This window comes from Corvus cornix, chromosome Z (genome assembly GCF_000738735.6).
Source record: "Corvus cornix cornix isolate S_Up_H32 chromosome Z, ASM73873v5, whole genome shotgun sequence".
Classification (NCBI taxonomy): Eukaryota; Metazoa; Chordata; class Aves; order Passeriformes; family Corvidae; genus Corvus; species Corvus cornix.
Window position 1 is genome coordinate 893397 of NC_046357.1, and position 25401 is coordinate 918797.

At 47.2% G+C, this 25401-nt stretch overlaps 1 protein-coding gene across 1 annotated transcript; it reads left to right on the top strand.

The window, feature by feature from the left end:
- The first annotated feature begins 5759 nt into the window (after window positions 1–5759).
- On the top strand, window positions 5760–24207 carry CFAP53 (cilia and flagella associated protein 53). Its single transcript, XM_039566933.1, has 9 exons — window positions 5760–5792; window positions 5904–6008; window positions 8038–8267; window positions 10534–10710; window positions 17017–17320; window positions 20129–20347; window positions 21399–21615; window positions 22045–22147; window positions 23535–24207. Exons 1-9 carry the CDS (start codon window positions 5760–5762, stop codon window positions 23755–23757), a joined length of 1611 nt encoding a protein of 536 aa, XP_039422867.1. The 3' UTR covers window positions 23758–24207.
- The last annotated feature ends 1194 nt before the right edge of the window (window positions 24208–25401 follow it).

A 25401-nucleotide genomic window follows, 5' to 3' on the forward strand; every position in this document is an offset into this window, starting at 1 on the left:
TTTGGGTTGGAAGGGACCTTAAAAGTCATCTTCATCATGGGCAGGGACAGCTTCCACTGTCCCAGGCTGCTCCAAGCCCCGTCCAGCGTGGCCTTGGACACTGCCAGGGATCCAGGGGCAGTCACAGCTGCTCTGGGCACCCTGGGCCAGGGCCTGCCCACCCTCACAGACAGCAATTCCTTCCCAATATCCCATCCAGCCCTGCCCTCTGGCACTGGGAACCCACTGCCCCTTGTCCTGTCACTGCAGGACCTTGTCCTTTCTGTACCACATCTGAGTTTTCAGCCCTTTCCACCAAATCCCCAAGATCTCTTGGAAACTCAGTTTTTATTGCAGTCCTTGCCCTTACCACTCCAGGTGCTCTCTACATAAAAATTCTCTGTTCTCTCCTCTGGGTTATTACTGAAATTTAAACCCACAAGAGGTGGGACAGTAACCCAGGTGACACCAAGCCATGGGTGGGGGATCCAGGGACGGTTCCGAACAGGCCATGGGGATGAAGGTGCTATGGGGTACAGGGAGGTGTAGAAGCCTTATCATATCAAATATATACTGCTCCTTTCCCCACAGGACCTGTTACCCATCACAGAAGGAAAAGGCACTTAGCATGAAACCATTTGTCCTTGACATACCTTTGTTGGCTGGTATTTGTCTCTGTGTTTTCTTCTTGCTTGCAAATGATTTCCCAATTACTTGTTCCGTGGTCTCTTTGATGTTGTTTATCAGGAACTGAAGTTAAAGTTTACTGGCTTGTAATTTCCAAGTGATTGTTGTTTGGGGTTTTTTTTTCTTTTTTTTTGAACGGAGCCTGTATTCCCCCTTTTTCAGCCTGCCAGCACCTTGCCTCCCTTCTGTAACACCACTGCAAACAGCTCTTAGATGCCTGGACTCACTTTTTAAGTCTTCTGGGAAAAAGCCCATAACACCAGGTTAATTTGAGAACCATCAGTTTGTAAAACCTCTGTGTAACCTGTCCTTTCCTCATTCTCCCACTAACTTTAGCCCTTTATCCCTACTTTTTTGCTGTGCCAGCTGCTGATTGTGCTGGACATTTTGGTGCCCCCTATGGCAATGAGGACAGAAAATGAGTCTCCCATGATTGGCACATGAGGATGACACAGAAGCATCTATATAGTACATGACTTTATTTCTGGGAAACATTTGGATCTGTTGAGAAGACTCATGTAAAAATAACAGGAAGGAAAACTTAGAGTCAGCAGAGATTGCTTTCTAGCTAAAAAGAATAAAGGGATCTTTTATTGACATAAAATTAGCAGATAGGCAAGTTTGAAAAACTCAACCCAAATACTTTCAGTTCCTCTTTAAACACTCCATCTGGGTTATACACACAGTTCTTGTCTCAGGTGTGAAAAAAAATGTGTTTCCCAGCAACAAATATTCACATTTTTGCAGTAGGGAAATTGTTCCTGCCTGGAGATGGATCAGGAAGGGAAGGACTGTGCATAGCTCTCCATCCCTGCCAGCAGAGTGCCCAGCAGGGCAGCAGTGTTCCCTGGAGTGTTCATGTGCAAGGATTCATGTCACTGGCTTGGAATTCTGATTTCTGCCACAGGTAACACTGCCCCAACCCCAAAGCTGTGCCTGCAGTGAGCTGGAGCCTGATGCTCTGCTCTGCTCCAGGGACTCTGATTTGCTGGGAGAGGAGTTTTGACCTTGCTGCTGGTCTCACCCACTTGCTGAGCTGGTGACTGAGAGCAGCCAGGAAGGATGTAGGTGGTGAAACCCCAAGAAATGCCTGGTGAGCTTCTCTGTGATATTCTAATTACAAAACATAGATAAAGCAACTCAGAGATGTACAGTCTTCCTGGTGAAACCTGAAGCATGCAGGGAGGGTAAGGAGATGTTTTCTGAGATGGATCAGTGCTTGGGGCAGGGAGGTAGGGAAGGACCACAGGCAGCTTTATAGAAATAAAACTGTAAATCCACTAGTGGGCTTTACTCTGTCCTAACCATGCTGGAATTATTCACTCCTCCCTCACACCATGTTCCCTTTTTGTGGTTACCCTTTGCTCCTTCAAGGCTGAGAGAGAGCAAGGAGAAAAATATCTTCTCCACTCACCCATGGGTGTGGAGAGAGGAGAGCAGCTGATCCTCCTTCCTACCCCCTTCTGCTGTGCAGATCTGGGGTAAAAAAGAGCATTTGTCTGATGGCGCCTGGCTCAGATGTGGTCAGGGAAGGACTCTGATCTTTGCATTTCTACATCTGGACCACAGTGACCAAGCAGGACCCATGCCTGCAGCTGACACCGCCAGGCAAGGCCAAACACAGACCTGTCCTGTCAGCTGTGTCTTTTATTCACTCAGAAAGTTCACAGAGCTCTTTTCAGCCTCCAACTCAAAACTCTCAGTCCTCCCATGAAGCTCAGAGTCAAATAAATATTAAGAACTGCCTGAATTTTATGTGCCAGTGCTAGAAACTTGCATCTTCCTGCCAATAAATTCCATGGGGAGACACATGGACGCAACAGAAACACGTGCTGTGTCACAGATATGTGAATAATGAGTCAGTGGTGCTTAAAGTTCCATGATGAAACATCTGTGGGACTCTTGGGCTGCAGAACTTAGTGCCAGCATGAATTTAAATTAATCACAATGGTGAGAGATGAGAGCCAAGATGTGAGGCTGCTGTCTCAGGGGAAACTGCATGAGATACATGAAAAATGTGTGTATATGTTGGGGGCTCCAAGCATGAGAAGGACCTGGAGCTGCTGCAGCCAGTCCAGAGGAGGCCACCGAGATGCTCCAGGGCTGGAGCCCCTCTGCTCTGCAGCCAGCCTGGGACAGCTGGGGGTGTTCAGCTGCACAAGAGAAGGCTCCAGGGAGAGCTCAGAGCCCCTGGCAGGGCCTAAAGGGGCTCCAGGAGAGCTGCAGAGGGACTGGGGCCAAGGCATGGAGGGACAGGACCCAGGGAATGGCTTCCCAGTGCCAGAGGGCAGGGCTGGATGGGATATTGGGAAGGAATTGCTGTCTGTGAGGGTGGGCAGGCCCTGGCCCAGGGTGCCCAGAGCAGCTGTGGCTGCCCCTGGATCCCTGGCAGTGTCCAAGGCTGGGTTGGACGGGGCTTGGAGCAGCCTGGGACAGTGCCCATGGCAGGGGTGGCACTGGATGAGTTCTGAGGTCCCTTCCAAACCCAGCCATTCCAGGGTTCTGTGATTCCTGCCATGGCCAGGCCTGTGTGGCTCTGCACCACGACATGCGGTGCCGGCTGGCAGGTACTGCCTGTGACCCATGGCGGAAGGAAAAGGTTTATATTTAACTCGTATTTTTAAAATACATTAGTAGAAGTTCTGAGTTCTGCTGCTGATGCAAAGCGAGTCACTGTAGGCATATTTACATGACTCTCCTGTTCCTGACTCAGCCAGTCATGTGGATCTGAGCAAACAGGAAATCCCTCAAAAAAACCCCAAACCCTCAGAGTAAAAGTAGCCAAAAGCCAAGAGTCCTGGTTTCCCTAAGCAAGTACTTTGAAGATTGCCTGGAAGACGAATCACAAGAAAGCCTGGCTGGAGGAACCTGACATGGTGTGGAGTGTGACCATGGAGTGAGGAAACCCCAGGGGGATCCAGAACTAGAGAGGAACTGGCAGCTTCTGAAAGCCCCAGCCTGGGAAGCCAGAGGCATCTGCAGGACAGAAGCACATTTGAACCTGCAGAGGGAAGGGGCCTGGTGTGCCCAAGCACCGGCTCATGGACCCACCACAATCCCAGACAAAGCGAACAGGCAGCCATTGTAGGGAAAAGTCTTTTATGAGGGGTGGGGAGGACTTTGGTTCCCTTAAATAGAGTTAGTTTCCCTTCTAGAGGAACAAGGTGAAAGTTTCTTTTGTACAAGGAGGGAATTGTCCATCAGTTGATACCGATCAACTTCTCATACTTCCTTGAAGAACAGAAAGGCCCCACTGTCCTTGCCAGCTTTTCTCACTGCAGTGTTTGCTCCTGAAAATGGGCTCTGGTTTGCCAAGTTGCTCCATCCATCAGCATGTGCTGTTCTTCCACATCCTCCCAGTCTTTCCCTCTGGCCAACAGGGCTTGGAGCAACCTGGGATAGTGGAAGGTGTCCCTGCACATGGCACAGGGTGGAATGGGATGTGCTTTAAGGTCCCTTCCAACCCAAACCATCCTGGGATTCTGTGGTTCTGTGACTATACGAAGTTTATGGGCTGCTCCTTAGAGAGAGGTTCTAGGAAGGAGAATTCAATCCAGCCAATCCAGAACACACCATATCCTGCGTATAGCCTCTATCCTATATATATTCCCAGTGAGGAAAGTCAGTGACCAGGGTCCTCTTAGGCATCTAAGTTAAGGAGAATCTGTTTTTTCATCAAATATTAATGTAAAATAAACTCAAAGTCACAAGCCATCTGCAGTATCTTTGGAATAAACCCAGCTTTTTCAGAAGGAAATATTCTCAGAGATGGTGGAGGGACTTCACAGAAGAATTGGGGGTTTAGAGGATCCAAATATCCCTGTTTATTTTTAGATTTCAAACAGATGGCAGTGCTGCACATTTGTACACTGTCTATTACATATAAAACTGATCACTGGTTTTGTGTAGATCTTAAGACTAAGGCAACATTTCCCATTAAACACACCATAAAACAATAGGTAAAACTATAAAATACCAAGAAGTTCAGCTCTCCCTCCACTCAAATACAAGTTTTCAGGGGTAAAGGGACATGAAGTTGTTTCCCTTTCACAAACATCTCAAAGACTGAGTCACAGTACTGTGATAGCATTAAGCCTCTACTGAAACAAACTCAAAATTCCAGTTCAAGCACTACCATGGTGGTGTAACACATACTCCAGTGTGCAAATCCTGTGTATCAAACTGCTGAGTTTGACTGTGCAAGGATGCCATCGTTGACACCAGAAGTAATTGCACTGGGTTTTAATTGGATGAGAACAAGCTTTATAGACAGGTTAAACATTGACCTTTCTTCCATGGGATAATTTTTTTCAGCTTGTTATCAGCGAAGCTAATGTGATTATGTGCAGGAAAGCTAAGTTCTTGGCAGCGTATGTATGTGTGTTCCAGAGCTTCAAAGCTTCATCAACAGCTTTTTCCTGTGACTCCTTTGAGGGCAATGAGCTTGAAGCCATCACTGATCCACAGCCAGTGTTTTACTTCCCATTTTCCTCCACCCAGGCAGGTCTGGAGCCTGGCATCAGCAGGATGTGCTGCATGAGGTCTCTGTGACAGTCCTGACCTGGGAGCTGTGGGTTCACACAGCTGCATCACCTGCGGGCACAGAGAACCCGTTCTTGTCATTAACTCCATTTCATAGAGTCACAGAAGGGTTTGGATTGGGAGGGACCTTAAAGCTCATCCAGTCTGACCCTGTGCCATGGGCAGGGACACGTTCCACTATTCCAGGCTGCTCCAAGCCCCGTCCAACCCAGCCTTGGACACTGCCAGGGATCCAGGGGCAGCCACAGCTGCTCTGGGCACCCTGGGCCAGGGCCTGCCCACCCTCACAGACAGCAATTCCTTCCCAATATCCCATCCAGCCCTGCCCTCTGGCACTGGGAAGCCATTCCCTGGGTCCTGTCCCTCCAGGCCTTGTCCCCAGTCCCTCTGCAGCTCTCCTGGAGCCCCTTTAGGCCCTGCCAGGGGCTCTGAGCTCTCCCTGGAGCCTTCTCTTGTGCAGCTGAACACCCCCAGCTCTCCCAGCCTGGCTCCATAGGATAAGACTCATTAACCTAAACCCTTTCCATTCCTGTGCCAGCCTGTCCCCACTGATGTCCCAGCACCGGCACCCGGGGCTGAACTCTGTGGGTTCGTGACCTTGTGGCTCCCTTCCAACTCAGGATATTTTATGATTCTATGATTAAAGAACACCCCTTCTTGAGAAACTTTTAGTTATTTCACACTCTGCCACACAGGCGGTCAGGCATTGGCACGGGCTGCCCAGAAAGGCAGCGGACTCGCCGTCCCCGGAGGTGCTCAGGAGGCGCCGGGCTGTGGCGCGGGGTGCCGCGGTGTGGTGGGTGAGGAGTTGCAGCGGCAGTGCTGGGTGCACAAGGGCGCTGGATGATCTGGAGGGTCTCTTCCAGCCGTGACGATCCCGCGGCCCCGGGACGCCCCTCAGCGCCCCCGCCGCCATGATGCCACTTCCGTCCCGCGCGCGGGCCCGCAGCAACGGGCGGCACCTCCGTCCGCCATGGCGGCGCGGCCCCTGCCCCTGCCCCGGCCCCGGCCCCGGCCCCGGCCCCGGCCCCGGCCCCAACCCCAGCCGCAGCCCCCTTACTGTTCTCATACCCTTAGACGCCGGGAGGTCACTGCTATCGCGCCGCTCGAGTTGGCGCTGGTGAGGGGCCGTGCCGGGGCTGCTCCGCTCCGGGGAGCTGCGGGGACGTGGGGGCCGGAGCCCCAGAGCGGGGCCGGTGGGGCGGGGCCCTCTGGGAGCAGCCGGGAGGGGTCCCGGGGCGCCCGGTGCTGTGTGAGGGGTCCCGGAGTGCCCGTAACTGTGTGAGGGGACCCGGGGTGCCCGGTACTGTGTGAGGGGTCCCGGGGTGCCCGTAACTGTGTGAGGGGACCCGGGGTGCCCGGTACTGTGTGAGGGGACCCGGGATGCCCGTAACTGTGTGAGGCGTCCCGGGGCGCCCGGTACTGTGTGAGGGGTCCCGGGGTGCCCGTAACTGTGTGAGGGGACCCGGGGTGCCCGGTACTGTGTGAGGGGACCCGGGGTGCCCGTAACTGTGTGAGGCGTCCCGGGGCGCCCGGTACTGTGTGAGGGGTCCCGGGGCGCCCGGTGCTGTGTGAGGGGTCCCGGGGTGCCCGGTACTGTGTGAGGGGTCCCGGGGCGCCCGCTGCTGTGTGAGGGGTCCCGGGGTGCCCGGTACTGTGTGAGGGGTCCCGGGGCGCCTGGTGCTGTGTGAGGGGTCCCGGGGTGCCCGGTACTGTGTGAGGGGTCCCGGGGCGCCTGGTGCTGTGTGAGGGGTCCCGGGGTGCCCGGTACTGTGTGAGGGGACCCGGGGTGCCCGTAACTGTGTGAGGGGTCCCGGGGCGCCCGTAACTGTGTGAGGGGTCCCGGGGTGCCCGGTACTGTGTGAGGGGTCCCGGGGTGCCCGTAACTGTGTGAGGGGTCCCGGGGTGCCCGGTACTGTGTGAGGGGTCCCGGGGTGCCCGTAACTGTGTGAGGGGTCCCGGGGTGCCCGGTACTGTGTGAGGGGACCCGGGGTGCCCGTAACTGTGTGAGGGGTCCCGGGGTGCCCGGTACTGTGTGAGGGGACCCGGGGTGCCCGTAACTGTGTGAGGGGTCCCGGGGCGCCCGCTGCTGTGTTTGAAGGTCCCGAGGAGCCTGGTGCTGTGTGGGCTGGGAGTGTAGGCAGGGCTTGTCTAATTTAGGAGGAATTTCTTCACAGAATGGACGTTCAGGCCTTGGCACGGGCTACCCAGGGAGGTGTTGGAGCCCCCATCCCTGGACGTGTCCAAGGAAGGACTGGACGTGGCATTTAGTGCTCTGGGCTGGGTGACAAGGTGGGGATCGGGCACAGCTTGCACTTGATGATCTTGGAGCTCTTTTCCAGCCTCAGTGATTCTGTGATTACCCCCTAATTACCCTGAACTCATAATTTGGTGTTAGGTACTTACATGGTCATGAATTCAACTGAGAAACACCGAGATTAACAGTTTGTGTTTTCACCCATGGGTGGTTTGGGTTGGACGGGACCTTAAAGCTCATCCAGTGCCACCCCCTGCCATGGGCAGGGACACCTTCCACTGTCCCTGGGTGCTCCATGGCCCGTCCAGCCTGGCCTTGGACACTGCCAGGGGTCCAGGGGCAGCCACAGCTGCTCTGGGCACCCTGTGCCAGGGCCTCCCCACCCTCACAATGAATAATTTCTTCTTATATCTAGCCTAAAGTTTCCCTCTTTCACTTTGTACCCATTCCTCCTTGTCCTGTCACTTCAGTTCCTGATAAATAGCCCCTCTCTGAATTCACTGTAGGCCCTTGCAGATCCTGGAATGGTGCTATGAGGTCTCCACGCTTTCTCCATTTCCATTCTCTTGTAGATAGCCAAGCCCTCCAAGAGAGACATCGTCGAGGAGGCGATTTTGGCCGAGAGGGTGCGGGAGGAGGAGCACTGTGAACAAGAACGTGCCCTGCGGGTGTTCCACCACTACCGCAATGTCTGCGACTGGCAGAAGGGTGGCGAGGACAAATGGATGCACCGCGCTGCCGAGAGGAAGGTCCGGGCAACTGTGCAGCAGTACCTGGAGGAGATCGATGTGAGAAGAGAGAGGTAGCAAACAAGTAGCCGGTGCAGCGCCCCTGCTGTTTTCAGCTTCACTGTGTGCTCAGAGGGCAGGGCACTAGTGATACGTGTTCAGACATAGTGCAGCGGAGGTGGCGTTTGGAGCCTCCTGTCTGACGCATGGAAGGATAAAAGTAGTAGTATAGCACTTTCATTGCTTGGTTTTTAAAGGGAATGAAGAGTACCTTGATATAATCATAAAGTCGCGGAATGGTTTGGGTTGGAGGGGACCTTAAAGCTCATCTCATTCCAAGTCCCCCGGCAGGGACACCTCCCACCTGACCAGGTTGCTCAAAGCCCTGTCCAGCCTGGCCTGAAACGTTTCCAGGGATGGGGCACAGAATCATAGCATCCCAGTGTGGTTTGGGTTGGAAGGGATCATCTAGTACCACCCACCCTGCTGTGGACATCTGCAGCTTCTTTGGGTAGCAAAGTGTCAGAAATTCTCTCAGTTCAACTGAGGGTTCTCAGTTTAACTGGGGGTTTTGTTGTAAACTCATCAAGCTGATGTTTAGGTCCTACAAGTAACACTTTTCAGCATGGTCAGCTGAAAAAATAAAAAATTTTCAGAAGTCTTTCAAAAATATTAGAGGTGAAGCACATTGCTGCCATGCGAAGAGCAGAATTGTGCTTCATTGATGTTTGGAAAAAATCGTGTGGTTTAATTTCTGAGTTATTCTTTCATGTCAAGTGACTTTGGAGCTGTGAAGGTTGTCAGTTTGGTGTCCTGGTCTGATGTGCCTTCAGGGGAATTGTACATGGATTCCACAGAACCACTGGGGTTATAAGGAACCTCCTGAGATGATCTGGTCCAACCCTGGAGTCACCTGGAGCGGGTTGTCCAGGAGTGCGTGTCCATTTGGGTTTTGCTTGTCTCCACACACAGAGACTGAATCACCTCTGTGGGCAACCTGTCCAGTATTGGACCACACTCACAATAAACAGAAAAAAAAAGGTGTTTTCTACTGTCCATTTGGAATTTCACATGGTTTAATTTGTGGCCACTGCCCTTTGCCCTGCCACTGGGCGCTACTGAGGAGAAGGTGTCTGTCTTTTCTGCACTGCCTCCCTTCAGGTGTTTATGTGCATTGGTAAGATCCCTCTGCACCTTCTCTTCTCCAGGCTGGACAGTCCCAGCTCTCTCAGGAGAGAAGGAACTTCAGGGGAGATTCTCCCTTTGGGAGAGATGCTTCAGTCCCTTAGTGTCCTTCCACTGGGCTCCCTCCAGTAAGGCTGTGTCCTTCTGGTGCTGCAGAGCCTGGACCCGGACCCAGCACTCGGGGTGGGGTCTCAGTAGTGCTGAGGCGAAGAATGCCCTCCCTGGACCTGCTCGCAGTGCTCCTCCTCCCGCAGCCCAGGGTGCCAGTGGCTTTCTTTGCCACAAGGGTGCATTGCTGGCTTGTGCTCCGCTTGTCTGCCGGGACCCCCAGCTCCCTTTCTGCTGAGACACTGCGGTATTTGGGCTGAAATTGGTGATTTCTGGATTCTGTAGCCCCTTGTAGGTTTCTCATTGCTGAGATTAACAGGGAGATAAATGATGGTGTGTTTAAAAATTGCCAATTTGACATAATTTTCTCATCAAAGATAATTCAGGATGAAGTGTTTTGTGGAGTGATGCTAAAATAGCAAAAGGTCGTTTTGAGAGAAGATACAATTATAGATGCATAGAGAAGGGAGGGATATCAGGGAAAGGCTCTTCCCCCAGAGGCTGCTGGGCACTGCCCAGGCTCCCCAGGGAACGGGTACGGCCCCGAGGCTGCCAGAGCTCCAGGAGCGTTTGGACAGCGCTGCCAGGGATGCCCAGGGTGGGATTTTGGGGTGTGCGTGCAGGGCCAGGGGCTGGGCTGGATGATCCTGGTGGGTCCCTTCCAGCTCAGGAGATTCTGTGGGTCTATGCTGAAGGATAACAGTAGTACAAAATTGAATTTTGTCAGCTGGTGACAAATGTAGTCTGAGAATTAGAAGAATCTGATGAATGGGAGACTGAAGTTGTAAAGCAGCTTTGAAAGTGGGTTTGTAAGATCAGGAGTTTAAACCGTGCCTGGACAGAATCACTCATGTCGTGCTGTAAGATTCCCTCGATGGACACAACAGGAGTGATCCCCAAGTTAAAATTTGATGTTCCCATCTTTCGCATTTACAAGAAGTGTTGAAAGGAGCCCAGTACCCATTTTGTGTTAATAACAAATACACTAAAACTTTATCCTTCAGCAGAAGGATTGATTTAGCTTTTATTCAAATGTTTTCATTACAGGCTTCGTAACTTTCTGGAGTCAGAGGAAAGTAGGCACTTTGCTGAAGTGAAAGCACTTGATCAAGAAAAGGCACAGGACAAGGAAGCAAAAATGAAGGAACAAGCAAAATTACTGAAAGAGAAGAGGGAGCAAGAAAGACTACAAGTGGTGGCTGAAAAACGAGAGCAACAGTTCAGGTATTGCCATAAAAATATCTTACAAAAGAGAATTTGCCCAAAGTAAATATAGAGGGACAATTTGAAAAGAAGGTGGCAGTAATAAACTGACGAAGGAAAGATGAATGTGACTGAAACAGTAAGACAGAAAAAATCAAAGCAGTTAATTCTTGCAAGTGTAGTGTGTCCTCCTTGTCCCATGTGAGCATCCCTGTGCTTCCACTTGCCAAGTCAGCCCTTTTTGTAAGTCCTGTTCCAGCTTTGTACTGTTGGAGTGAACAGGGTGCATGGAAGGTTAATTTGGCCTGAATCATGCTTACTAAGCTAATATGTCAAAGATCCCTGAAATGTTAAGATTATCCAAAAAGACAGTGTTTTTATTTATTGCATACTTTTCAAGAGTAGCAGCTGCAGCTAAGGTTTTAATGCAGCCTGAAGTTTTGTGCCAAATATTCCTGACTGAAAGCAGTAACTTGCAGGTGCTTATTAGGACCTGGGGCCTTGGCATGAAATCTGCCTTGTCCCATTCTTGGAAATCTGGTTTTCTGAGGGAGAGATGAAAGAAATAATAATGTTATTTAATTGTAATAATTTGGAGTGTCTTTCCCAGTCTCCCAAGGTACTGTGAAATCTATACCACCAGCTTCTCACTTGTGCATAAACTCTAATTAACTAATTTCACAGGTAAACGTTTGTTTAAATGTGGGGGTTATTGTCTTAGACAGGTGTTAGAAGTGCATACACTGCCTAACTTCACATGGTGGCTTGAAAATGTGGCCCTTGCTTTTTGCAGCTTCGGATTTGTTCTCTGTCTATCACACAAAGTGGTTGAAACTCACTTTTAAAGTGGTTTGGAGGGGATGCTGCTGGACTGCCTTTTATTTTGTACTTGTATCTTGTTTTACACACTGTTGCTGTTGGGGCAGTCATGACACACACGGACAGTGCCTCTTTCAAGGGGCAAAAAGCTGTTTATTAAACAAAGCAGCCTCTTTTATACACCTTTTGTATGTTATCATTCGTGTTACAGGTTCATTGGCTGCTAAACTACTACAATAGACTCCTTGGCTATTACTGACTACAACATACTACCATTGGCTACCGACAGCATAAGCATTCAAGCATTCAGAAGAATAACGGGTGCTGTTAATATGTTGCTGTTTCCTCCTGCTGTTTAACTTTCTTGCTTCTATTGATACTACATTCTCATGGGTAAAAACTAATTGTTTTTCTTCTCACAGACTTTTCTCACAGTCCTTCTCTAGCCAAAGTAACAGGCCTGAGCCGTAATTTTACAAAGGCAGCAAGGCCTTCATTTTATAAAGTTTTACTTAAATGCCACAACACACCGAGGAGATGTTATGTAGACACCTAAAGGTAGGTGTCTAAGTGTTGGTATCTTTATATTCACTGGGAATCTGCATTCCTGTTCCATTTAAAACTTCACTGAAATCAGGACAGTTACAGGAACCTAAAGTCAGCCTCAAACAGGTTTATCCTGTCCTGTCAGTTGAACTGCACCCCAGCCTCCACTGACTTTAATTAGGTTCCCATCGATCAGAGTGGGAATTTAGCACATATGTAGATTCCTGTTTAGATGTCTAATTTTAGACAGTTTAATTGCAAAATGAATCACACCACTGAACTGCATCATCTGGTGACACATACTTGAACTTTCATGCTGTAGTTGCCTGTCTTAATGTCTCAGGTCCTTTGTTTTCCCGGTGTACCCCTGCTGATCTGTGGTTCACTCAGTCTCATGTGATTATTTCATCCTATTATTATCCTTTTACCTTTCCCACTCTGCTCTGGGATCTAAGCAATATTCATACCACACAGCATCCCATTAAAAAGTGTTGCTGAATCTTTACTGCTGGCGTTTTGATGGCTGCAGGTTTTCAGCGGATTTGGAGGCAGTGAAAGCATCTCTCTTCACAGCTGTTGTGAGTGGCAGTCTTGCGGTATCTTTGCAAATACAGCTTCTGTTTGACTGTCCTGATGTAATGGGAATACATTCCATGGTTAGTTCCTCTAGCTGTGTCCCCTTCTACTTTTAAATTAAGGTTCCTATAAAAGAACGAACTCTGATAAACACCAGCTGACAACAGTTGACCTTGTCTGTGACAGGTATCTGTCTTCATGGATATGTTTAGTTATATTCTAAAATCTTTTGTTCTATGTCCTTTTCCAGTGAGAAAGGAAGCCTCTGCTGTGGTGGTTGATTCTGATTAGATTGATAGCTTTTGATATCTCAATTTGCATGTATTTGTATTGTTTAAGTAGCCCCAGGTCTGTTTTTCTCTGTCTGTTAGATGTTACTCTTCCTCCTAAACCATCTTGGTCCAGGCAGAGATCTGGGAGCAGGATTTGCTGCTCAGGAGACCAACACTTACCGAAAATCCACAATTCGGAGTCTGTAATTGTGTCACAGCCTGTCTCGGGGAATGGGCTCCAATCCTCCTGGACTGCACCCCACTAGCTGTAAAAGCTTTTTAACACTCACCCCAATACATTTATTTATAAACTATATAAATATGTAACAATATACTCTGCTGGTATATTGTGTACGTGATAAAACACATGCACAAAAAGAAATTTAAAAGGGTGAGGTAAAGATGAAATAAATGCTATTTTTTACTTTTTAATGTTATTTATTAATGGTACAAAACATATTCTCTTCCTGCATGCCCCCGTTTGGAAATTATTACCGCAGGGCACTCCCAGGAGCCCTGGCAAGTCAGTCCAGTAGCAGGTGGATATACATATAATTTTCTGTTTCTCTTTGCCTGTGGATTTACAACTATTTTGAATGTCCTTCTGAAACCTGATACAGACTTGTTTGTATTTCCTTTAACTCCAAGCAAGGTGCCCCATTCTTTTGCAGGTATGGATTCTCAAACCTTGAGGTATAGGAGCTCCTACACTGTCATACATTATTCCAGAGCACTAAAAGGCAGCATTTGTAGGAGCTCTGTGGGCTGGTTGCCATGGCCTGAAGGTACAGGTGTAACAGCTCCTCAGTAGTAATGTTAACCAGGAGGAGTCCTTTGTCACTAGGTGACAGAGGGGACAAGGCTTGGACCGCTGGAGTCCTGCTGGAATTCATTTCCAGGGAGGGCTACCCCTTATCTGAGAAGATACTCAGCCAGTGCTCGCCTGAGGGCATGTTCATCACTGGTAACTTTAAAGAAAACTGCAATGTCTTAACATTTGCATAAAACACATATCACATCCTCTTTCTTGTGGTAACATCAGAAGCATCCCTGTGGGGAATGTTGTTATCCCAGCAGCTTCGTGCTGCAGCCATCAAATGAATAAATAACTGGGGAGGTTCTGTCTTTGGGAAGTAGTTGCATCCAGGCACAGTTTTAATGTTAAGAAGCTTAGGATAGCAAAGTGAGGAAGAAAACCCACCATCTGGGGGAGCAGATGTTTATAGGTTGGTGTAAAAGCTGCTTTGAGGGAATTATTTTGATGAAATTAAGCAATTACAGGGTTATTTTATATTAAAATTCTAACAATGCTGAACATAATTAACTTCTACTCCCCCCTGGGAATTCAATATATATCAGATTAGTTTGTAGTCACAGAAAAGAATAACGAGTTCTTTATTCCTTCAATGCTGAGAGAACTTTGAACCCATTGGGTTAAGGTAATACAGTTATTGCTAATGGTGTAAGATTTCGAATCTTAATAATGGCATGTTTCCCTCACAACATTTGAGAAGTATGTTTTTCATGAATACTAATTAGTGCTGTGTTCTTTAATCACCACTAACTGCCGCCCAGGAGATGAAAGATAGATTCCAGTGGTAAAACATAAGAGGACCATCAATGACATAGTACATTTGTTGACCTACTGGGAGGCAGGGGCACTCCTTGGAATGTGCTGTGGCTCATGGCATGCACATCCCTGTGCTGCTTTCTGCTTTTAATGTTGGGTTAAACAGTGGTCAGAAGGTTCCTGTCTCATCCAAGAGGTAAAACAACCATCCCTTTTCACCATCCTGCACTGGCACTGAATTACAGCATCTTATCATGGAATGATTTGGGTTGGAAGGGACCTTAAAAGTCATCTTCATCATGGGCAGGGACACCTTCCACTGTCCCAGGCTGCTCCAAGCCCCGTCCAGCCTGGCCTTGGACACTGCCAGGGATCCAGGGGCAGCCACAGCTGCTCTGGGCACCCTGGGCCAGGGCCTGCCCACCCTCACAGACAGCAATTCCTTCCCAAGATCCCATCCAGCCCTGCCCTCTGGCACTGGGAAGCCATTCCCTGTGTCCTGTCCCTCCATGCCTTGGCCCCAGTCCCTCTGCAGCTCTCCTGGAGCCCCTTTAGGCCCTGCCAGGGGCTCTGAGCTCTCCCTGGAGCCTTCTCTTGTGCAGCTGAACACCCCCAGCTGTCCCAGGCTGGCTGCAGAGCAGAGGGGCTCCAGCCCTGGAGCATCTCGGTGGCCTCCTCTGGACTGGCTGCAGCAGCTCCAGGTCCTTGTGCTGTTGTTCCCCAGGGCTGGGGCAGCTCTGCAGGTGGAGCCTCACCTGAGCAGGGCAGAGGGGCAGAATCCCCCTGCCCTGCTGCCCACACTGGAGATCAGCCCAGGGCACGGGGGGTTCAGGGCTGGAGCAGGTTCAGCACATACCAAGCAAAATGGAAATGTTTTCACAGCAGTGCTGTCCCTTTCATTGTTGGTGTATAGTGCCCTTCATCTTTCAGCACAGGCTCCATGGCACTGGGTGCTTTAGCCCAGAGCATGAAGGGAGAGATGCTTTCTTCCCCAGTGAAATGTGAGGCAGCAAGGGTTGAACGCCAACAGGGAGAAAATGTGGTGAGACCTCTGCTCTGAAAATTAAATAACTACCCTGATAAGGAGATTGGTAACATCATTGAGGTAGCTGCCTGATGAATATTTAATATTTTTGCTACACAGGATAGTCAGCTAAAGCTTGTGTAATGTCACAGTATTACACATTGTGCAGGTAACTACTGCTGCCATGAAGTTGTTCACGATTCAGGCTATGATGTCTTCTGATGTCTGCTGTGAATTCTTAAATAGCTTTGCAATAATCTGTAGAAGATGGTTTCATTCAGCATGATATTGTGAGGTATCTTTTCACTTCAGAGCATGCACATGTGTCTGTCACACATCCTCAGAGCTTATAGATCCTTCACACTTGCAGGTCTTCACCTTCATCTGCCAGTTTCACATTCTGACTTTATGAAAATCTATATCCTGTTTATAGAACAGAATTAAAATGCTTGCGGAGTGTTCAAATTAAATAATGTTTGATGGCATGTGTTGATCTCAATACTGCTTTGTTTGCAAAAATAAAAGCAGAATCTGCAATTAGTTCAGTTCTTCAACTGAAGATAAATTATCTCTTTATGTGCAACTCAGTTGCAGAGAGCAAATGAAAATTGAAATTTGCATTACCTGTTTGACTTTCTGCCTTCTCCAGGCTTTTATTGCAACTTGTCTGAATTATCCCATAGAACTTCACTTAAAAAAATTAATAATTTCTAGTGGTTCCTGCTCAACTGTGTAACCCACATTTCCATGCTCACAGTATTTTCTGAATATAAATGAGCTTTCAGGTGACTTACAAACCTATTCTAAGTCTTCATTTGAATACAGACCAACCTATGTTTGAATAAGTGTAGTCTGCATGTGTTTTATGTGTTAATAAAAGGTATATATACACACACCACCCCCCTGCATGTTCCAGCTACATGGAGAGTGAGTACACATTGTGTTTATAATGTGTGGATATATTTTGTGTTCATTTAGACTCACAGAATATCCCAAGTTGGGAGGGACCCACCAGGATCATCCATTCCAGCCCCTGGCCCTGCACACACACCCCAACAGTCCCAGCCTGGGCATCCCTGGCAGCGCTGTCCAAACGCTCCTGGAGCTCTGGCAGCCTCGGGGCCGTGCCCATTCCCTGGGGAGCCTGGGCAGTGCCCAGCACCCTCTGGGGGAAGAATCTTTCCCTGATCTCCAACCTAAACCTCCCTGGCACAGCTCCAGCTGTTCCCTGGGTCCTGTCCCTGTCATGGAGAGCAGAGGTCTCTGCTGCCTCTTCGCTTCCCCTTGTGAGGAAGTTGATTTAGACGTTTTAAAATTAATATCAAAACCTGCATCAAATCAGGCTCTCTGTGGTTCCTTAGGCCTCACAAGGAATCAGTGTCAGACCAGGGGTATAACTTGGCATCCTGAGTTGCTGTCTGTTGAGCAGTGATGAGCTGGGAGCCTCCATTCACCACACACCTCCGGACCTGCTTATTGTTTTGAGACTTTTTTTTAAAAACTCTTATGTTGCCTTCCAGAAACCGATGTGAAGAATATCGCATACACTGTAAAAAAAGGGGTGAGAAGGAGCTGAGTGACTGCCAGCTGGCCCAGCATACTCTGAAGGAGATGCTGAAAAAGGAAGAGAAGATGCAGGAGCAGAAGTTGGAAGAGATTTGTGAGAAGGAACTGTTGGCTAAGGATCAGGAAGCAGAGCTGAAGGCACAGGAAGTGGCAGCGCGGATCCGGGAAATGCTGGATGTGCGCGATGCCCAGGTGGCCGTGCACGACGCTCGCAGAGAGGAGGAGAAGCAGCTGATCAAAAAGGAGGCTGAATGGCTGGTAATTTCCGTAGCATTCTGCATTCAGGCTTGTGCAGAAGGCCCTTTTGATGACAGGCTTACTAGACATTTAGACTAATCCATACCTTATTTGTATCTTCACTGATTCCATTAGTATCTGAGCCTGTCCTGTTAAACTAAGCCTCTTTTCCAGAGCTGTGGCAAAGGCCTTCCCGTTTACAGAGGGAAATACATCTTTTGAAACCTGGCACTCTAAAGGGTTTTGGCACTCAGAGTCTCTCAGAGCTGTTGTGGGAAGTGGTAACATTTTTAAGCTTTTGCCAGACATCTTTGTCACTTTCTGATTTCCAGTTTCCTTCAGGATAGCAGGGGAGTCTTGTTTCCCAGCTGAAATATTTATTTTACATATTTTTTTAAACAAATTAGTAAGCAGCACCTAAGCTCTCTCACCTAATAGACCTGACTGCTGTTGAGCTCACATCACAGGAGGCATTTGGCTACTTTGGCCCAGCTGTTTGGCCACTACCCACTTTTTTCATCATCTCTTTCCATCTATCTTGCTGTAGTTTTGCTGGCTTTAGTGGTGCTTGCTAGTTCAGTATTCTGTGTTGACTTTGAATTATGGGAGGTCATTTAGCTCAGACTCAGTCTTCATTTTGCAGCTATTTGCATGTAGAGGCTGAATGATCACACAGGATACTCTGTTAGACACTGGAAGCTGATGCTGGTGTCATATATACTTCCCTATTTTATAAAAATGAAGACAATAATGGATCTAAAGCTCTGAAGATGCTGGCTGTGAAATCGTGGAGTCCTTATTCCAAGCTAGACTGTAATGTTTTGCTTATTTAAAAACATGCAGAATAGAATTATTTTCTTTTAACAACTTCTAAGGCACTGCCAAACCTCCCAGGCAAAGAATGCTGTTCCTTAACTGGCCTTTTCAGAAAAACACTATTAGAATAGAAGACTCCGTATCTTCCCCTGGACAGCTGCCTGGGGCTCTGTCAAGGAGATACATTTCTGGTGAAGTGGTTGAGTCTCTGAAAAAAAAGCTTTCTTTGAAGGAGAGTTTCTGTATGGAAAATGGGATGTAATCCTTCCTCAGCAGAAGAGGAGTGTGGCAGATGGCCTTGTTAGAAGTTTTTTGTTGCAGACTGGTAACCCCTAATGACCAGGAGTTTCATCTGGGTGAATGGACAGCTAAGTGTCCCTGTGCATAAAGGTTTCTCCTGGTTGTTGCAGTGAAAATAGAATATTTAGTGAAGGAAAACTTGCACCTTTGGCATGATAGACCATAGGTGTGCACCAGGGTACCTCAGAAATGGATGACAAAGCAGAGACAGCAATTTTAGCATTAGCTATGTTACCTATATTAGCTGCCTTCCTCCTTTGTCTTATTTTTCTCTTAAAGAACTGTGATTTCTGGGAAAGTGATTGACTTCATTTTATCCTGACTGTAGTTTCATGAGTTTCTGCCACAGCACTTTGGTCCTGGCTTGCAGAGGGGCAGTTGGTAACCATTTCTTTGTACATTTGCAACGTTGTGTTACCCCAAGGAATAAACTTTCACTGATCCCGTCCTTGGCTGCTCTCATAAAGCTTCACTGATGTCAGAATTCAGCCAAGGACATGGGCCAACTTGCACAGCAGACCGCTAACTATTTCTGCTTTATTTCCACCTTTACTGTTCAAAGCCTTTTGGGTTACTAATTCTATTCCTCAAATTATATATATATTGAGTTTCAAAGCTGTTTTACCAGCTTCTGAAAGTGAATTTGACAGTTCAGGCAGATATAAAGTCAGCCTTGGCTCTGAAATACTGCAAGAATCTGTGGGTGCTTTATGTCCAGCATAAAAAGGGATGTTCCTTAGGGAATGCAGCTTCTGCTTCCACACGGGGAAGATTCGACATGCTGTTTATGACAAACCTGCTGATGCATTTTAGAAGACTCATTCACATTACAAAAGAGACATTTAATTTAAAAACAGGTTAACAAAAAACTGTGTGCCTTTGAGACAGCTGAAGCATGATTTCTGAGATGATATAATGCCAGCGATGGTCATGTGCCATGTTATGACTATGTTTCAGTGCAGCTGTGCTTGTACACTTACTCAGCTGCAAGATGTCCAGAAATTAGACTCATAAATTACTTATTGATGCTACTTTTGAATTTTTTGGGGGCTAAATAATCTTGAATATACACATACCTATTGAGGCATCTCAAATATGTGTTTCCGATTTGTCATTGTTTCTTTTTTAAGAACTCGGTTTCACTGTACATTTTTCCAATATAAAGTAGAATATAAAGTTCTTTCCAATATGAAGTGGGATATTTGAAACCGTGGAAATTCAGTAACTGCTCATCAGGATACAAGGATCCAATCACTGACTTGGTGCAGCCTTGTGTCCAGTAGAGATGCAGTGCTCAGAACACCCAGCGCAGGCACAGGACAGATAATATCTACGGAAACCGCAGGAATACGTGGCTCTGTTATTTGTTAGTGCTTATGGCTGTGTAGGGAGGCTTGGATATAGATCACACGTGCTGCAATGATACTGACTTCCCTAAAGAGATGACTCTGTCTATCTGCCTGAAACATTTGGAAAACATCAGGCACAATACAGTTTTTGTATTGAAGTGCATATGATAATTACAGATGAAAATCCTGAATTCTAAGGAATGATACGCTAAAATGTTCAGGCTTTAACAGGTCTAGTGAATGACACTAATTCTGTGTCGTCAGCAAGGCTTTACTCCTCAGCGTTTCAATAAACTAACTCTAGCCACCACTTAGGTTGAAGTTGTGCAGTGATTTTACAAGCTAGCTACTTTTATCCTTGTAGGAAGAAGAGCTGCACCAGTTTAGGAAAGAAAATGAAGAGCTTGAAAGGAAGAAGCAACATCAGCAGAAGGAATGCAGGGAGATATGGCTCAAAGCAGCACGGGACAAGAAGAATCGTCTTGATGCAGAAAAGCAAACTGAACTTGCCGCAGAGAAGAAAATCTTGGAAGAAGATTTTCAGGACCCCAACAGGGAATATGAGAAAAAAAAAAAAAAAAAAGTAAGGTGTTTAATTGTGAAACTGTGGGGTGATACCTCGTCTAGACTAGTTCTGTGGCCCTGTGAACTGCACAGTGTAACAGAGAACAGACACAAGCCCTTTTCTCTGGACGAGATAATTCTTTTGTTGAACAGCCTGTTGCCTCTCCTCCTGCCAGTGCTCTGCACCTCTGCAGAAGCCCACTAGCTGTTAAAACCACAGCACTTTAAAGCCTGCTTTGCAATTGGCAAGGCTACCAGGCTGGATAAATGAAGTGGGGGCTGTCAGCAAATCCTGGCATTTTGTCCCTCCATGCTGATTTCGTTGTGTATAAATCACCTGAGCTTTATCATCCTTACGCAGCATGGACATAATAGAGGCTGGAAAACTATTTTTTGTTTCATGGACCTGATGTAGTAAGTATTTGTAACTGCAGAAGAAAGGAAATATTTAACTTACTGTAATTAATTAGTACTAAAAAGCTTTTAAATATTTAATAACTATATATAGATAGATGCAAACTTTCATGTTGTATTTCTTGAAGATGCCATGAATCAATGAATATGTCTGTCATTTTCTGAAGTTAAAACAAGTAGATTGCCCAACTCCAGCGTGCAAATGAGTCTCAGGATCTTTAGGACACAGCAGAGAGCTGCATCCGTTGCTCTGCTTGAGGTGTTTAGAAGCTCATGTAGGTTAGGAAAGTTGTATCAACTCAGTGTTAGACTTTGCTGCAGAATTAGAGGAGGTGATATTTATTGTGTTTATTGGATCCCAAGGCTTCTAATGCAGGTGATAGTGGAGTAGCTTGGTCAGCTATGGAAAATCTCTAAAATGGGTGTGTTGTAGACAGCTGAGCTGCTATGGGGAAAGGGATCCTCTATTTATTCTGTTCACGTGCTGTCGTCTGGCTAGGTAGAGGACTCTGAGCAGTTCTTTCCCATGGCAGGTTTTGGAATCGAGCTCTGGGCTCCTAGCTCCCACACTGGCTGGGAACCACCACTTCTCTTCAGGTTTTGAAAGGCTTTTTAAACTAATTTACTCAGATATGCAAATGTCTGTGTGTTTGCAGCAAGTGCTGTTAAAGGAGCAACTTACATACCTGGAACATATGGCTGAACAGCTGAGGAAGGAGAAGGAGCGAGAAAGAGAAGACGAGAAGCTCTTCAAGGAAGAGAGGGATCAGGTTTGGGCCGAGAAGGTTGAGAAAATGAAACTAGAGAGGGAGGCTCGATTTCAGCTGCTGAGAGATGTCGTGAAGACAAGAGAGCTGCAGATGGAGGAGAAGTGTAAGTGGTTGAACACGTGTCTGGGCAGGGGCAGTACAGCACCCTGCTGCTGGGAACAGCATCTGGCCCAGCACACACAGGCTGTGTGATAGAGTGGACAACAATGTGATCCTCCCTGAACCTGTTCCCAAAACTCACTCCTACGCTAATTTCCTATTGCCATCACCAGAGCAAAGCCTAGAAAAGTATTGCATGGGCAAATGGTCATTATTATTAACTATATTATTATGAAGTTCTAAATGTGAAAACTTTCCAGTTCTGAGTGGATGAAAAACAAGTAAGCTGAGAATACACTTGCTGTTGTTTGTGTGGTTCTTCAGAATAGCTTTATTCTTTATTTAGGCTACTTAGCCCAAATGCAGTCTCACTGTCCCTTCAAGCTTAGCAGTGCTGTTACCTTCTAAAAGTATTTTTGGTATTGTTTTCCAGTGCAGAAAAAAGCAGAGAGGCAAATAGAGATTGCTGAAGAGAAGAATGCAGTGGCTAAAGCAGTCAGAGAATTCGAACATGAAGAAGAAGAAAAACGTAAAAGGTATTTTTCTTCTATGTCATTAGTTCATTTCTTTGCAGATCAATCTTTTAAACTTGTGAGCAGGCTGTTTCTTTTTTTCTGATAACTCTGACTGGGTGGACTTCCTTCTATTTAGAGAGGCTTTACCACCATGCACCTTATCAGTTCCAAACTGCTCAGTAGCAGACCTGTAATACTGCAGTTGGTATTAAGTCATTAATTCTGACTTCGGACAATAGTGGTACATATCCTTGTGTTGGTCTTTTTGGGTCATCATGGGACTTACATCAACCATATTTACTGAACACATCCCCTCATACTCTGAGCTGTTGTTATGAGTGGCAGAGGTTTGGGGAGGAGGGTTAATGAAAGGTTTGTTTGTTCCTGCCCCAGGAGAACTAGTGTGTCCGGGCTTATTGCTAAACTCCACCCACAGACATCCCTTGAACAATCCTGTGTCAGCCACCAAAACACCAGGCTGCAGCACATAACCCGGCTGCATGGGGCTCTCCGTGCCTCACAGTGCCTCTGGATCAGCAGATCCTTACACGCAGTAGCTGGAATGTTCCTCTGGGTGTCATGCAAAGCCTTGGGCAAAGTGCCTTATCTCACTTACTACTCTTTTGTACTCCTGCCCTTTCTCCACTCTTGTCCGGGGGATACAAGTAGCTCCTTCCCGAGCCGGTATCTGTTGTGTTCTCTGAGGGCTTTATTGGGAACAATCTCCTGGCTGTGGCAGAAATGTCATTCTTGTGAAGGAAACACGCTGGGCTCCAGCTGGGATATGCTCCACTTAGCAGAGATGGCACTCAGCAGTGTCAGGACGGGTTTGTGGCTCAGCTCCGTTGAGTTAGTGCACAGGTCCTGACTACTTTGTTGGCATTTAAGTGTCTGTGTGACTCCTGCTCCAGAAGGGCCTGAACACCTAAGACTTCCTCTGCTTCTCCAGAGTAAAAGCAGTACACATCTCCTGAGGTGGAATGGAAGGTTGATTCCTTCTGACAGCCACTTCCAGGAACATCAGTGCAGCAGGGACTTCTCAGGAGGGTGCGGATGGGTGTCACTAGCAGCACTGAGCCCGAGCCAGGGACGGACTGAGTCCAGCACTGTTATCCTCTGTCCTCTCACTGTTGCTGTGAGGAGCAGAAAAGGCACGCTGATTACAGGGAGTTGTTCTTTCTGGTCAAGCACCAGTTTTACAGTCTGCTTTATAGGATACAACAGAATGCAGTTAATTCTCTGAAGAACATAAGGTTAGCACATAGCATTTGGTTAATAGTGGCAGTTATTCTCAACAGCTAAAAGGAGCTTTGAATGGTTCTTTAGTCTAAGCTCGAATGCTAACAGATTACATAATAATAATAATTACCCACACCACTTAAATAACCTATTCATTTGGCATTTCCAGAAAAATACAGAAGGCCAAAGAATACCGAGACCAGCTCACAACTCAAATTGCCTATCAGCAGTGGCTCCACAAAGTTGAGGAAGATGAGAGGAAGAAAGAACATGAATCAAATATGGAAGCAGAGAGAGAGTACCAAGAAAGGGTACAGTTCATTCTGTCAATGCCCAACGAGTCCATAGTAAAGCCCCCCACTACGAAGAAAGCACTGATGCCTGACTCTTGAGGGCATCACTCACTATGATATTTTAGCTCACTCAGTTGCCTTTAGAAACATTTTCTTAGGATGCTTACACCTGACTTGAGTTGGAAGATCTGTCCCCACTGTGATACTCAAAACATTTAATTGGAAATTACAAGAAACATAGTATTTTAAATTTTATTTTTCCCCCATGGATTTTTTTTTGACAAATCTGATCCAATCCAAAGTGCTTGACATTCTAATTCAAGAATGCTGTCTGCCCTCTGCAATATGATAGTGAATTATTATGACATAAATAATGCACAGGCATTCATTAAAATCTGCACAAAGAAAATTTGCAGAAAACTTTAAGCAAACCTTTATTAAAATGCCTTTCAAACAAAATCCTTTTCTTTGTATTTATATAAAAAGTATAAAACTCTGAATGTATTTTACTGTGGGATGGACATTAAAAAGCTGATACTCTTTTGCACAGATTCTGGTAGCTGTTGAAATGATCTGTGGAATACTGGAGTCCCAAGTCTGTGAGTCCTCTGCTTGGACAGAATAAAGTGTGCAGGGCTGCTGTTAGACCTGTCTTGTAAAAAGGTTTATTCTCTATAATTTTCACGGCACCTCTGCCTCTCTGGGCTTCCTTGGATTGTTACCACTGCCACACTGTGAACACATGGAACAGGGGCGCTGAGCACCACCACCATTTTGAGACAGCAACACAGAAGCTGGCTGGATGTCCCCAGGAAGGTGTTGGAGGATTTTGGCAGTGCGGAGCACGGACACCTTGCTGGCCTCTCCGTGCCCATGCCAGTGGCCAGAGTGCCCCTAAAGCAGGAGGAGCAGTGGGTGACACAGGAAGCATGGGTGGAAGCAACCCAGCTGCTCCCCATGGTGCTGCCCTTGACCAGCTCCTTGCTATGTATTTCCTTGGTTTTTCCTCTGTCCTTTTCAGAGGAGGGAAGTGAAGAATCCATGTAAAACCTCTTACCCTTTCTTGCTCACAGACTTCGTGGCATTTGGAAATGTTTTATATACTTTTTTCATTTTTCCATGAGTCTTTGCTGCTGCTTATCTGCAGTTATTTCTCTCTCTTTCAGCTTTTCTGCTTCCCATCTTTCCTCCAGCTCCTGCTTTTTCACCCTTTTCTTCTGAAACTTCCATCTCTCACTAACCACTTCCTCTACCATTTTTGTCCTCCTGCCTTCCTTTTCAGCGTGTGGCTCCCTGTTGGCAAACCGGGCTGTGTTTTTGTTGTGTGAGGACACGAATGGATGCACAGAGAGCTGATAAATAGCTGGGATCAGAGCTCAGGAGCCCCAGATTCCAGACATCTTGGAACAAATTAGGAATGAACAGCCTGCAAAGTTGTCTCATCTCGGTTTAAAGCAGACACCAAGTTGACAAACGTTTTTTTTTCCTGTGGAGAAAAAAAGCCAGGTGGAGATGTACTAATCTGAAACAGTATCAGTGGTCTTTCAGCAACCCAGCTAATTCTGGGTGTAAATGGTGGAAGAACCTGGCCCTGCTGAGGGGAAAAGGAGTGTGGTGGGATTTTATCATTGCTTACAGACAAAACTTCCTGAGTCAGCAGATGGAAGAGAGACAAGTCCACTGGAACTGTTACCATCCCGACAGGGGACCAGACAGACCAGAGCAGTGCCTCTCATAGCTTGT